We start from the raw sequence: 14896 nt of genomic DNA, 5'->3' as shown, positions 1-14896 counted from the left end.
CCTATGGAGATGCTAAAGGCACATATTTCTACATTACCGAAACCAGGGAAGCCCCCTACACACTGTGCCAACTTCCGACCCATTTCGCTTTTAAATTGCGATACCAAAATTTATGCCAAACTAATAGCGAATAGGATAGCATCGATACTCCCGAATTTAATACATAACGATCAATCGGGATTTATAAAAGGTAGACAAGGCTCGGATAACACTAGGAAACTCTTGAATATACTCTCCCACATTGAAGAAGCAGGCATGGAAAGTTTATTGTTAGCCTTAGACGCTGAAAAGGCGTTTGATAGACTCCATTGGGGATATATGTCCTCGGTGTTAGCTAAATATAGGTTCCCACCGGAATTAATCCAGGGGATCATGACTCTATATAATAACCCGTCTGCCCAAGTGTCTCAATCCGGCTTTCTCTCCACATCCTTTAGCCTTACCAACGGAACCCGTCAAGGGTGCCCCCTATCTCCCCTTCTTTACATAATTGCTCTGGAACCTTTAGCTATTAAGATTAGACAAGACCCGACCATCACCGGCATCAAAATCAAGAGTTCTGAATATCGCATGACTATGTTTGCTGATGACATCCTCTTAACCCTGAGCGACCCGGAGTCATCCCTACCTAGGCTTATGTCATTGTTACACGAATTTGGACGCATCTCCTATTATAAATTGAACACTACCAAAACGCAAGCTTTACCATTACACATACCCACGTCATGCACACAAAACCTCCGTGCCACATTTCGCTTTGACTGGCGGCAGAAATATATCACATATTTGGGAGTTAAATTAGCTTTGCACACACAGTCAATGATAGCATTAAATTATAACCCCCTCCAACACACTTGCGTTTCCAGCTTCCAGAAGTGGAGACAAGTCAAGCTGTCATGGTTAGGCAGGCTACACACCACTAAAATGATATTATTACCTAAAATCCTGTACATATTCCGCATGTTGCCGCTACAAGTTCCGCCTAGTTACTTCAAATCACTACAAACTACCTTGAACAGATTTATTTGGGACGGCAAAAAACCTAGACTACCCCTCTCCTTACTCCAAACCACTCAATCGGGAGGAGGCTTAGGCCTCCCGAAGCTCAGCACGTATTATGAAGCAGCCATTCTCGAATCAGCAATACGACTACATGCGACTCCACACATGTTCCAATGGGTAGACATGGAGAGAGATCGAGTCTCCACATCTTCACTGAAAACTATCTTGTGGACACCGAAGATATATCGAAAGAGAGGGTCATTGTGGTACCCTACCACCTCGTTAACAATGAAGATATGGGATAAGTTCCTAACTACCAAACCTGACAAGGGAAAATACAGTGTACATGCCCCTCTGGAAGCAATAGAGGAACTCTCACCATGGCTCTCACTAAAACCCTGGATGGCGCACGGTATCCGACGAGTTGGAGATGTGTGTTCAAGGTCAGGGATTTTAGCTTTCCCGGATCTACAAGAGAAATATAATTTGCCAAACTCCCTTATCTTCCCATACCTACAATTGAAAAGCATTGTACACGACAAGATAAACCTGCAAAAGCAGACATCAAAACCACAAGAACATATGGTGACATCCCTTATAGAGAGATGTCACTCAGCCCCTACCAAACCCAAATCACTATCCCTCTGTTATAAAACTCTCTTACACTCCCCACCCCCGAGGTCCTTTGCTTATGTGGCACAATGGGAAAGAGATGGCTTGTTTGGACTCTCAGATGAAGACTGGCTGCGGGCGCTCAACGCGCTCAAAGGCAATACGTCTTGCTTCTCCCATGTGGAAGCGCATAGAAAAATGGTCTACAGATGGTACCTCACTCCCCAAAGGTTGCAACAGATATTTCCTAAAGCAGACCCCTTATGTTGGAGATGTGGAGTACACATAGGAACCATGATGCATTTGTGGTGGGATTGTAAAGGGATCAGACCTCTATGGGAACGAGTCCAAGCGATCATAAAAACCATGATACCCAAAACACAACCCCTCACCCCACGGGAAAGTCTTTTGCTACTATTTCCAGCAACATGGCATAAAGCAGCAAACACGGTGATAACAATTCTTATACTAGCAGCGAGATACCTTCTAGCCAGACATTGGAAATCTACCTATTGTCCATCACATAAGGACCTTTCTGACAAAACCTTCCAATTCTACAGATACGAACTGCTCTCCGCAGATTCACATGAGTCTGCCAAAAAAACAGAACAAATATGGTTGCCTTGGCTCACAATTCTAAACAAAACACTGCCCGATACAAAGTACGGGGATCAGCCTAGACACCCATGCACGAATGTTACAACATAAGACGCTCACCCTCGAACCAAGTCGGATACACATGGGACAGCATACTAAACACTGTATGCGAATAGCATACCTTTACCATAGAGATAAACTGGAAAATAACTTAGGTGCATTATCCAGAATACACACGAGAGTATTTCATCATTCCACTAAACTAGGACATATGAGCCTCAAACACTCTAAAAATTATGTGTCCCATGACTATACTCCCTGGGCTTAGTATGGTAGTTCAGGCCCCCACGGCCGAAACCTATATTGAGTGTTATACTACGACTCATGGGTATGTCTAAAGTACACACCAAACAATGTGTTAGCAAACATAGGCGACTGGGGTATAGATATCTTATCCAAGGTTACATATCAGACTCGTCTATGCCTCATGAATGCTATATGGTGAACATGTTTAGTGAAAAGATCATATGAATACATGCCAATGTACTATACCATCATGCATCGTTGTAATCTTGCCCTAATGCAATGTATGTGAAGAAAGCAGAGAGTCCTAAGACTTTGTTGTCCCCCCCCCCCCTTCTTCCTTTCTGTATCCCCATCCCCACTACTTTCTTTGTTTCCTGAAAACAATAAAAACTCATAATTAAAAAAAAAAAAAAAAAAAAAAAAACACAATTTTACTCCAATATTTAGCAGAGGTTGGCGGTGAAATGACTACATAGAAAGTGTCAAAATAACCTTAGGTAAATAGCCTGTGATGTCTACTTTATATAAATATATACTTTTGTGTGACAATTTTGTTTTATTTTATGGCTATTAAGCTTACAAGACAAACATACCAAATTCTAAAATCGCTCCACAATAAAAGTTTATTTTACTCCTTGTGTTTTGTGACCTGTAACTACCAAAAAAAACTTAAAATCCTAGACACATTATATAATCTGTAAATCAGAACAACTAAATTGATTTATTTTTACTTTCCTCAACCTGCACTAATTATGTACACATTATTATTGCAAAAACTAAAATAAAAAAATCTTTTTTTCTGTATTTTTTTAGTGTGTGTGTGTGTGTGTGTGTGTGTGTGTGTGTGTGTGTCATCAAATTAAAGCCCTTTCTGTCCTTTAAAAAAAAAAAAAAAACAGTATATGTGTCGGTGCAATAAATTAGTAAAATGCAAATTGTAGTTGGATGCAAACAACAAAAAATGCAAAAATTGCTTGTGTCATTAAGTGCAACACAAGCTTTTGAAGCTGTGTCCTTAAGGGGTTAAAGGGCTATTGATCAGAAAGGTAAACAACGAGCTACAACGTTCAAGGCTTCACATTTGGAGAGTCCGATCATAAAAGACTTCTCCAAAACCAGACAGGAGAGCATATAGGAGGAACCAAATCAGAGGCAACACAGACATTTGTAGATTACATTCTAAGATAATTCTTAGATAATGATGAATTAATTCCACTCTTAAATGTGTGTCAGATAGGTCAGCAAAAGACTGCATTCACTGAATGACAGAGCAAAGCTGTGGAATATTCTGCAGAATATAAAAATAAATAAACTAAATTGACTCATTAAAGGAACACTATAGTCACCTACATTTTAGTGCATATATCATTCCCCTGCAATTTCACTGCTCAATTCACTGCTATGTAGGAGTTAAATCACTTTGTTTCTGTTTATGCAGCCCTAGCCACACCTCCCCTGGCTATGATTGACAGAGCCTGCATGAAAAAAAAACCTGGTTTCACTTTCAAACAGATGTAATTTACCTTAAATAATTGTATCTCAATCTCTAAATTAAACTTTAATCACATACAGGAGGCTCTTGCAGGGTCTAGGAAGCTATTAACATAGCAGGGGATAAGAAAATCTTAATTAAACAGAACTTGCAATAAAGAAAGCCTAAATAGGGCTCTCTTTACAGGAAGTGTTTATGGAAGGCTGTGCAAGTCACATGCAGGGAGGTGTGATTAGGGTTAATAAACAAAGAGATTTAACTCCTAAATGGCAGAGGATTGAGCAGTGAGGCTGCAGGGGCATGTTCTATACACCAAAACTGCTTCATTAAGCTAAAGTTTATCAGTTGACTATAGTGTCCCTTTAAATAAAAATGCATATAGCCTTTATCGCCAGAGAAATTAGCTAAAGTGATGAGATGAGGCATTAGGAAACATTTGTATAAGAAACAAATTATGTGCGCACTATGATAAGCTAATAGTGGCTCAGTCTGTCATTGTTTTGCAGGACAACTGCTCATGTGGAATTTTAAATTCCACATTATCAAGGTGGCATTGGAGGGGTGTTACAATGCTACTAAATGGCCTAGGTTGCACCCCTAGACTGTTGGCAATATAGCAATTAGGTTATTGATGATTTAAAGGGACGCTATAGTCACCAAAACAACTTTAGTTTAATGGAGCGATTTTGGTGTATAGATCATACCCCTTCAGGCTCACTACTAAATTATCTGCCATTTAGAAGTTATATCACTTTGTTTATGCAGACCTAGTCACACCTCCCATGCATGTGATCTACACAGTTTCCCTACACATTAACTGTAAATATATATTGAAAGTTTAAACTGATTCCTCTCTTGCAACTGTCATTAGTCTAATACTATCCTTACCTTTTGTGTCACTTTACCCCACTCCCTCTAGCATGTAAGCTCATTGAGCAGGGCCCTCAACCCCTCTGTTCCTGTGTGTCCAACTTGTCTGGTTACAAATACAGCCACCCACTGTAAAGCACTGCGGAATTTGTTGGCGCTATATAAATAATAACATAATACACACACACACAATGTTAATCACTATACAAGAGGTCACACTTACATCCATGATGGTAACTGCAAGGTCCCGAATCTTGTGTGGTTCCACATAGGAATTTTGGCAATTGAGGGTGAGACGGGCGGCCAGCTCGCTCTGATTCAAACTCTCAAGCTGGATGAGAACAAAATCAACATAACTCATCATTAGCCTAAATGTCAAGTATATACAAAACAGATCTGGCAGCAGACCAAAACACTACAGACAGAACACAAATGTTTTGCCAACATCATTAATGCCAACGATCAAATACAATCATCATTCTATGGGAAAGGATGTAAGCCTTATTAAGCAGTAGTGGGTGTTCTGTGTTTCCAGTAAAAAAAAAAAAAAAAAGTAAAAAAAAACAAGATTTTTTTGCTGCAACTACTAAATTCTGGTCAATGTATTTAGAAGCTTTTTCATGGCACTACCCACGTAAAGCCATTTAAAGGATTTTCTAAAAACATTTTGTACTGCATCTAATGCTCAGCTAAACAGGATGTGCGTCCATAGAACAAACGTGACCCTCTAATGGACTAGAAAGCAACCAAACCCAAGGGAACTGGTATGTTAAACAAGTCGGCAGACCCTCTCCCAGAAAGGTATTAGGACATTTTCACCGGTATAGTATACCAACAAAGTAGTGTCTGGAACGCTTGTTCTTGTAAGGTTACACATATAGATGTTTTCGAGTTGGCTTCCTCCCAGTTGCCTCCCTTCAATGTATCCCCCAATTCCCAGAGATCCTTTTTGAGGCGTTTCGTTAAGGCAGAGCTTTTCAATGACTGCAAGTTTGCTTTTTTTTTATATCTTCTTTAGTATAATGTATCTAAAGTAGTCCTCTGGATTTAGTTTACCACTTGTTTTTAACTCTGGAAACAAGACTGCCATCAGGAAAAGATGACAATCTCTGGAAAGCATAACAAGTGGAAATGTACGGTTTCTGAGAAAAGGGGTCATGGCAGAAGGAAGGCTGTGAGAGAGTGTATGGTGTCCCATATGTGAATGGATTGGGCAGTTGGTTCGTAATATTGCTTAATTGCATGAGTTCGTGGGACCCAATTGAGAAAGGTTAGCACCTGTTAAAAGGCATTCCGGGTCTGCCCATCTCATCTTCTCTCAAGGTAATTGCCAGATCTCAACTGGGGCCAATAGGCAGTAAAGGAACAAATTGGACAAACCCAGACCTCCTGCTGATTTAGGTCACAAAACATTGTGAGCAATTCTAGGTCTCTTGTATTGCCATATGAATTGGTCAATGGCAACTTGAAGATTAATTCGATCCTGTTTGCTAAAGGGGAAGGTAAGAGATTGGAATAAAAATAAGATGATGGTTATGGCTCTGAAGATATGACTTTTTAATAAATGTATTCAGTCTATCCATGATATGGGCTTATCGGTCCAATTATATAAATCTCTAATCAAGGTGCGGGTTAAAGGAATATAATGTTTCTCCAATAGTTTGGGAGGATCCAAAAGTAATATGCATCCCTAAGTATTTAAAAGGAGTCTTTAGTTTAACATCACCTATCTTGATGTGATATCATAACTTCTTCTGTTTGATATATTCTTTCTTTATATGAAAATACACCACAAATAAAGAGTGTTTATTTATCTTTTTAAAAGGAGTTCTTCATTATTTGTAGGTGTTCTGACTACTCAACAAGTGCCAGGTCGTCAGCCTAGACCAGGGGTGGGGAACCTTCGGCTCTCCAGATGTTTTGGACTACACCTCCCATGATGCTTTGCCAGCATTATGTGTGTAAGAGCATTATGAGGGATGTAGTCCACAACATCTGGAGAGCCGAAGGTTGCCTATCCCTGGCCTAGACACATATCGGCATTACTACGGATTTGTTTAAATTAACTTTACAACAAGTCCCCAAAGATATATAAAACCTACTTCAAATGAAGCATGAAGAGCAGAGGGCCAGTTAGAGTAAGTAGCAAATCATCTGTATGCGCTGATACTGTAAAGGCAGTTTCTGTAACATTTACTCCCAATATCCCTAGGTGATTTAGCATGATGTATGACAGCAGTTCTAGCAATAGGGCATAGGATACAGGTGACCAAGGGCAACCTTGTATTGTACTTTTCCATATTGTGAATATCATGAGTTTGGACCCTGCGATTGTTTGGATGTGTAGGTGAATATATAGCCACGGATAGCTGTAACGCAAGCTAGAGGAAATCCCAAATGGAGGAGAAGTTCAAAATGATATGGCTGAATTTTAACTGATGGGTACAAGCTGGATTATAATCATCATCACCTACTGACTGTTCTCCATGTCACTTCCCTGTCCATTTGCAATTATTTGTGTATTTTGTCGAACAAAATGTGTAGTCCTGGTTAAACTAGAGGTTACTATTTGCTTTATTGAAGCTATTCACATAAGGGAAAAATCCTTCATCAGATGAACAAACAGAGGTAAATTCTGTACACATGTACATGCACTCCACTTCTTGTGGACTGTGTATGTAGTGACACCAAGATATTCAATGGGCTGAAACATGTGGGTCAATGGTTAGGATTACTGAAAATAGAGTTGTGACATTTTTGGGGAGCTCACATTTTTTTTTCATTAATTCAACAGTTTACTACATAAGCACAAGCATAGAATACATACCCTATCAACCATGAAATCTATTGCGTCAGCCATGACTGGGTCTACAGGACCAGATGCAAAATTCCCCAAAACAATCTTCTTTAGCATGAATGCAGGCATTAGCCAAAAGCTGGAAAGCACACAAAAAAAAAAAAAAGGAAAAAGGCCAGAAGTTAGATTTCGATTACAATTAGAGCTCAGTAACTTGTGATAAACAGAACATCCACCTGTACAGTCCGTTGACAAAATGAGGAATGCACGGTTACCTGCACTGTACTGAAAAGAATAAATAAACCATATTCACTTACAAATACTCTGCAAAATACCTCTAAGCAGGAGGCTGCAGTAATGCGTAGAATGAAGTGAAGTCTGTAACAAGAAAATGGTTACCCTGGTAGAGATGAACAAATGTTTCACTAAGTGATACCTTCCAACATTTCAAATGATCAAAGATGGATACTTTACATTTAGGGGTGTGAGTAGGGGTGTGGCCAGGGGCTCTACTGAGAAATTTTAGGTGGCTCACTAATCATTTATGGAACTAAAAATGTAATTTTATTAAAGACACGGAGGCTCATATTATGCATAACTCTTTCTTTATTTCCTCAGCAGCAAAGATAGAGGAATATAAATATTGTCAAAAAATGAAAGAAAAACTGTATAGGCATAACGGGTAGCCAATCACATGGTAGAGGAAGTGGCTATATAAGTCCTGTGTCTCCCACAATCCCCCTCTTTCTTTGCTGCTTCCTCAGACAGATAAGTGCTTTTGCTTCTCTCTGACTAAGTTTTGATAATCGTTTACTTGTATTGATTTTTCGTTGTGTACTGTTTATAACTTGTACGGTTTTTTACCTGTTACCGCTAGCGTTCCCCCTGGGACCCCTTAGTGCTCTTCTCCCTCCCGGGGAGTCCTGTAGCCTGCCCTTCCCTCCTCGTGCTTCCGCACGGTTCCCGGCTCTGTGCCTTGCCGCGACCGCTCTATTTTCGGCCGCGGCTGCGCACGCATTCTTCCCCGCTGGCGGGCTCGGCGGGTCGGGTGCACGAGCCCCTTCCCCCGCCGAGTGCCCGGTCGCGTGCGCCTTCCCTCACGTGCGGCGGCCATCTTGGGCGGACCTCGATCCTTCCCCTGTGCTGCCGTGCGGTCACCTTTGCTTTGCCGGGTCCCCTGGGAACGCTAGACGGTCTGTGTGTATCGCTTTCTGTGGGTTACTCAACCCTTTGCTATCCTTTATTCACCTTAGTGTCATTTAGCGGTTTATTTTCTTTAGCTGCCCACTACAGATTTACATCATGCAGGATGGGGAGGATGGGCCTACAGGTCCCCCTGGGGATTTTCACTCAGACAGTGCTGAGGGTGCTATGGCCTCCCAAGAGTTTCAGGCCATGCTGGAAGCCACTATGGCCTCCTCCATTCAGAAGGCTATTGCCTCGGCCATGGGGGCTGTTACTACCTCCTTTTCGCAATCCATGCACTCCCTAGTTTTGCCTGCTCTGGCCTACCCCGCCCCTACGGGTGTGGGGTCCCCCTCCCCTGCTCAGACTGTGCCTGGAGCCCGTAAGGCAAAGGCCAAGTCCAAACATGTCGGCTCCCACTCCTCGATGCAGGTTCTACCTGCCATGACTGACACGCTTGAGGCGGTCACAGATGGCGCGCACCTCACGCGCAAAAGAGCCCCTGGCCGGGCTAAAAAGGCTAGATTATGGAAACGGGCTAGAGCCCTTGATGATGGGTCGGATACCGACCGGAGTGTGGAGGAGGAATCCGACTATATGGAGTATGACTCCTTTGATGATGATGAGGTATCTGGGGAGGATTTGCCCCTTACGGGCGTTAACCCATCAGAATCCTCCGCCAAGGCCCGGGGTCCAGTATTAGGCCCCTCTGGGGATGACAAAACGATCCTTGATCCTCAGGGTAATCCCCTGTTCGACCCAGACGACCTGCGTCACCCCCGGTCCGCTGAATGGGTTCCCCCGGATCATATTGCCCAATATGTGGCCAAACGTATCCGCACACCCCTTTCCAGAGAAGGCCGCAATAAGCTACGGGCCGAATGCCCACGCCCTTCTCTCCCGGGCGCTGCGGGCAAAACCCCAGATATTGACCCACAGATTGCCCAGTTCCTGGGTAAGTCGGGCTGGAAGCCCAAAAAGGGTCTTGACAATTCCCTGAAGGGATGCCAGGACAAGATCCTGGATACACTGGGACCCCTCTCGAAGCTCTATGAGCTTCTAGATGCTGCTAAAGCTGGGGATTCAGTTTTGGACGTAGACGTGGCCATAGGTTGGGTCCAACGGGCCATATGCTTGCTGGGGAACGCCAATACGGCGATGTCTGCGGAAAGGCGCAAGGCGATACTATTAAAACTAGACCCTAAGCTGGCCACTATGACTGTGGCGGAACCTGACCCGACAGAAGAGGGTTTACTGTTTGGTACCTCCTTCGTGAAAGACATGGGCTCGTATGTCAAGACCTTCACGGCAATTGACAAGGCGCAGGCGAGCATGAAACGCGTGTTCGCGCCTAAGGTTTTCGGAGGGGCCGGGCGTAGCAGGAACCGTCCACCCGGCCGGGGTTTCCGAGGCGCATTCCGCGCCACCAGAGGTTCCTTTTTTCCCTCCCGGGGATTCCAAGACCAAAGAACCCCTCCCTTCTTCCCAGCCAGAGGTCGAGCTTGGGGCTCCAGATACCCCCGCAGTGGTACCACCAGCAGACGTCCTTACGGTGAGTACCCTTTCTTTCCCTCCCGTTCAGGTAGCAGGGAGGCTGGCCTTATTTTACCGAGAGTGGGTGAAGCTCACCTCGGATGCTTGGGTTCTGCAGTGTGTAAAGGGGTATCGCCTAGATTTTGTTTCAGTGCCTGTCCAGTTTTATTCCCCCAGAGAACTGTCCCTTCCACGGGAACAAGACGAGATGATCTCCGCGGAGGTCGGAGAGATGCTCTCCAAGGGCGCTATAGAGGAACTGCCGTTCGCCGCCAAGGGCTTTACGAGCAATCTGTTCCTGGTGCCCAAGAAAGGAGGCGGAGTTCGCCCTGTAATAAATCTTCGTCCCCTCAACGCCTTCCTGCGTTACCAGCACTTCCAGATGGAAGGTATACACTGCCTCAGGGACCTTCTGCGCCAGTCGGACTGGCTAGCCAAACTAGACCTGAAGGACGCTTACTTCACGGTCCCCATTGCTCTAGAATTCAGAGATTATCTCCATTTCACATGGCACGGGCGGCGTTGGCGTTTCACCTGCCTGCCTTTCGGTCTCTCTTCGGCCCCCTGGTGCTTCACCAAGCTTCTGAAGCCTGTGGTGGCGTTCCTCCGTACCCGAGGGGTTCGCCTCATTGTTTACCTGGACGACATTCTGATTTTGTCCCAATCGAAGGAGGATCTCCTTCTACACCTGGAATGGACTACCGCCCTGCTACAGAAGTTGGGTTTTCTGATCAACTGGGACAAATCGGTCCTGGATCCCGCCCAGTCCATAGAGTTCCTGGGGTTCAGAGTGGACTCCGTCCAACAGTTCCTGTTTCTACCGAGTTCCAAGGTGAAGGCCATTCAGAAGGAGATTCGAAGAGCTCTGCGTGTCGCAGACCTGTCCATCAGACAGCTGGCGAGAATAATTGGCCTTCTCGCGGCCTCTATTCAGGCGATCTTCCCGGGCCCACTACACTACCGGGCCCTCCAGCGACTCAAAGGGTCACACCTTCGGTCAGGTCACTCCTACGAGTCTCGGATACGCTTGGACGCAGAGTCCAGAGACGAGCTGGTGTGGTGGTTAGCACACATGGAGGCGTGGAATGGGAGAGCCATCTTCGGCTCCATCCCGGACGTGGTGATCGAATCAGATGCCAGCTTGCACGGCTGGGGTGCTCGTTGTGGCGACGTTTCCACAGGAGGCAGATGGTCCGACGTGGAGAAATCGTTGCACATCAACTGCCTGGAACTCCTGGCTGGGGCTTTCGCGATCCGCAGCCTTACCCCAGGACGGGCGAATTGCTGCGTTCTCCTCAAGATGGACAACGTATCAGCGGTCCGCTACATAAACCACCTGGGGGGTACGAAGTCCAAGATGTTGGCAATTCTGGCGAAAGATTTCTGGCAATTCTGCCTCTTCAACAACGTTTCGGTAACAGCGGAACACATTCCGGGGCTAGACAATTCGGGAGCGGATTGGAATTCCAGACACTTAAGAGACTCTGGAGATTGGCGTCTACACACTTCGGTGTTCCAGAGCCTGGACATGTTGTGGGGAAAGTTCCAGATGGATCTGTTCGCATCTCGACTGAACACTCAACTGCCGAAGTTCTTCAGCTGGAGGCCGGATCCGGCAGCGGTGGCGACCGATGCCTTCCTTCAAGAATGGCCGCGGGGTCTGCTATACGCATTCCCTCCATTCAACATGATAGCGCGCACGACTGTCGTGTAGCGCTAATCACCCCGCTTTGGAGATCTCGACCATGGTTTCCCCGCTTGATGGAGTTGTCGATCGATTATCCTCGGTTGATTCCAATCTTCCAGGACCTCCTTCTAGACCCGGATGGGAACCCACACGGGCTAGTATTACAACACCAGCTACCCCTGATAGCGTGGTTCCTTTCAGGGGACCTTGGATTGTCCCAGACGTTCCGCAGACAACTCTCCTACTCCTCGATAATGCCTGGGCCCCAGGCACACGAACTGCCTATCGAACTTCATGGAGATCGTGGTCTGGTTGGTGCATGGAACGGGCAGTGGATCCCGTATCTGCCCCTTTGCCTTTGATCCTGGAATTCCTCACGTCCCTGTTTGACTCAGGCAAGGCGTACCGCACGATTAACCTCTCCCGCTCGGCTATCTCGGCCGGACACAGGGGTTTGGATGGTTCCCCTGTCGGCAGGCATCCTTTTGTATGTCGTCTTCTCAAGGGTATCCGCCTTGCTCGTCCTCCTCGGCCTCGCTTCTCTGCCTTTTGGGACGTTAACATGATGTTGCAGTTCCTCTCCTCATGGTACCCTAATCAGGAGCTGACTTTGAAACGACTGTCATCCAAGTTGGTGATGTTACTCTGTTTGATCTCTTGCAAGAGGGTCTCTGACGTCAGGGCCATGGATTGGGACGCCATTGCATTCACCCCAGAAGGTGTTACTTTTGATATATCCAGGAGGACTAAATCTGCATCCAAGTCTTTTTCGTATCCCAGGTTCCCTGGCTGTCCGGCGCTCTGTCTGGTGGATTGCCTCAGAGTTTATCTGGATGTCACGAGTTCCCTTCGCTCTGCCGATCTACACGATTTGTTCATATCTTTCAAGTCGCCTCATCGACCGGTTTCTACACCTACCCTGGCACGTTGGATACGTGAACTATTATCCTCTGCGGGTATAGACACCTCTGTGTTTACGCCCCATTCTGTACGAGGAGCGATGGCTTCTAAAGCCTCCTCAGTCGGGTGTCGTCTGGAGGATATCATGCGGGCGGCAGATTGGTCCAGAGAATCGACTTTTAGAGACTTCTATTTCAGACCTATTGAACACATCGCATCTCGAGTAGTTGCACAGCTTTGAACTTGCATAATATGAGCCTCCGTGTCTTTAATAAAATTCCCAGATTTTACTAGTAACATGACGTAAAGTCATGATTTTATTAAAGACACGGAGGCGAGTATTATTCCCTCCCGCCCTCCCGGTGTGGAATGGGGATACGAGATGCTTGAGACTCTACGGGTTTTTACTGTTCAATTAGGTATGTATTGATTATATATGTTTATTTATATGATTGGATGGTTTGGTACGTCTTATTATGTTTACTAATTATTTATCTTTTGTATTTCAGAATCCAGTTTATTGTTTGTGACTCCTTATGATGCTGTTTGGTAAGTCTACAGTTTTGAGTCTGGAAATTACCATATTTCTCTGTCTTTTTTAGCTTGATGTTGTCGCATTGTTCCTGTTTCCTGTGCTGATCAAGTAGGACATCGTTCTTCTTACCTGGTCTTCGGTTTTCGCAAGAAAGAGGGGGATTGTGGGAGACACAGGACTTATATAGCCACTTCCTCTACCATGTGATTGGCTACCCGTTATGCCTATACAGTTTTTCTTTCATTTTTTGACAATATTTATATTCCTCTATCTTTGCTGCTGAGGAAATAAAGAAAGAGTTATGCATAATACTCGCCTCCGTGTCTTTAATAAAATCATGACTTTACGTCATGTTACTAGTAAAATCTGGGAATTTAGAACAATAATTGTATCTTCTTTACAGACTGATTTCTAAAGACATTTATTGCAGTTTAAAGACACATTACAGTTAGCATTATTGCTGTGGAGCTCGGTTATACACTCAGAAACACCAACAATATGAAACTCCTAGAAATCAGGGACTTTTGAATTGAGAAGTGGAGCAGAAGGATTTGTGTCCAATATAAGGACACTCTTGAGTAGGGACACTTGGGTGGTATGCTAAATGGCTGTGAAAAATCTGCTATATATCCAGTCTGCAAAAGCAGTAAAACTAGAACTTTGCATCTGGAAGAATATTTTCTGAAATACTAAAATGATCTGCAAACAAAGAAAGATCCTGAAAACTTGAAATGACACCATGTCCACTTAATGAGAAACTTTTTTCCCCTTAATTTTTCTTTACAGAAATTGACAGGTGAATGGATATTCACAATGCTTTCTTTGTATAGCTACTCAAGAGTTCCACCACACCTATTCTACAATTATAAAGGAGTGATACACAAACACTTTAAGGGATCTAGAAAAATCAATTGCCATAACAGAAACCAGAGTGCTACGGAGGTTTCCTGCACAAACGTAATATGTACTCAATCAAGAGACGGCCAACAGAACGACTGCTATAGGGACAAAGGCTTCTGGACAGGACTGGTATCTGGCACACAGATCAGTGACAGCAAACACTGCTGCTGTTTTTTTTAGAACATATTTTTCAAATGACTAGCGAAGTAGCAAGGTTAACATAATCCACAATAGTTGAATAGCCAACAGTTAGCCATTTAAATTAGTTTTACATAAATACAAAAGGATTGCCACATAACGGATATAACATGCAGTGGGATATTAGAGAATCATGTATTCACAAGATCAGATAATTGCATGCACCACATTTTAGAAAATTCAAACATCTCTAAAATAACTAAATAATCTTATGGTACGTGGTTGAACTGTAGTTTCATGCAGTTGAACAATCATTAAGCCTCTCCAATATGCACAGTCACA

The 14896-nt window shown here is 44.3% G+C and overlaps 1 protein-coding gene across 1 annotated transcript in view; it reads right to left on the bottom strand.

Annotated features, from left to right (window-relative positions):
* The window catches only part of SPG21 (SPG21 abhydrolase domain containing, maspardin), a 62730-nt gene that overhangs the window by 18542 nt on the left and 29292 nt on the right, over positions 1-14896 (bottom strand). The window contains exons 6-7 of the mRNA XM_063448809.1: positions 7707-7815; positions 5103-5210 (exon numbers count right to left, since the gene is read on the bottom strand). Coding sequence (XP_063304879.1) covers positions 5103-5210; positions 7707-7815 — 217 coding nt within the window. The remainder of the gene's footprint in view (positions 1-5102; positions 5211-7706; positions 7816-14896) is intronic.

The sequence above is a fragment of the Pelobates fuscus genome, chromosome 3 (genome assembly GCF_036172605.1).
Source record: "Pelobates fuscus isolate aPelFus1 chromosome 3, aPelFus1.pri, whole genome shotgun sequence".
NCBI classification, from domain to species: domain Eukaryota; kingdom Metazoa; phylum Chordata; class Amphibia; order Anura; family Pelobatidae; genus Pelobates; species Pelobates fuscus.
Note: the sequence above shows the minus strand (reverse complement) of the source record. Positions and strands in the feature narration are given on the sequence as shown.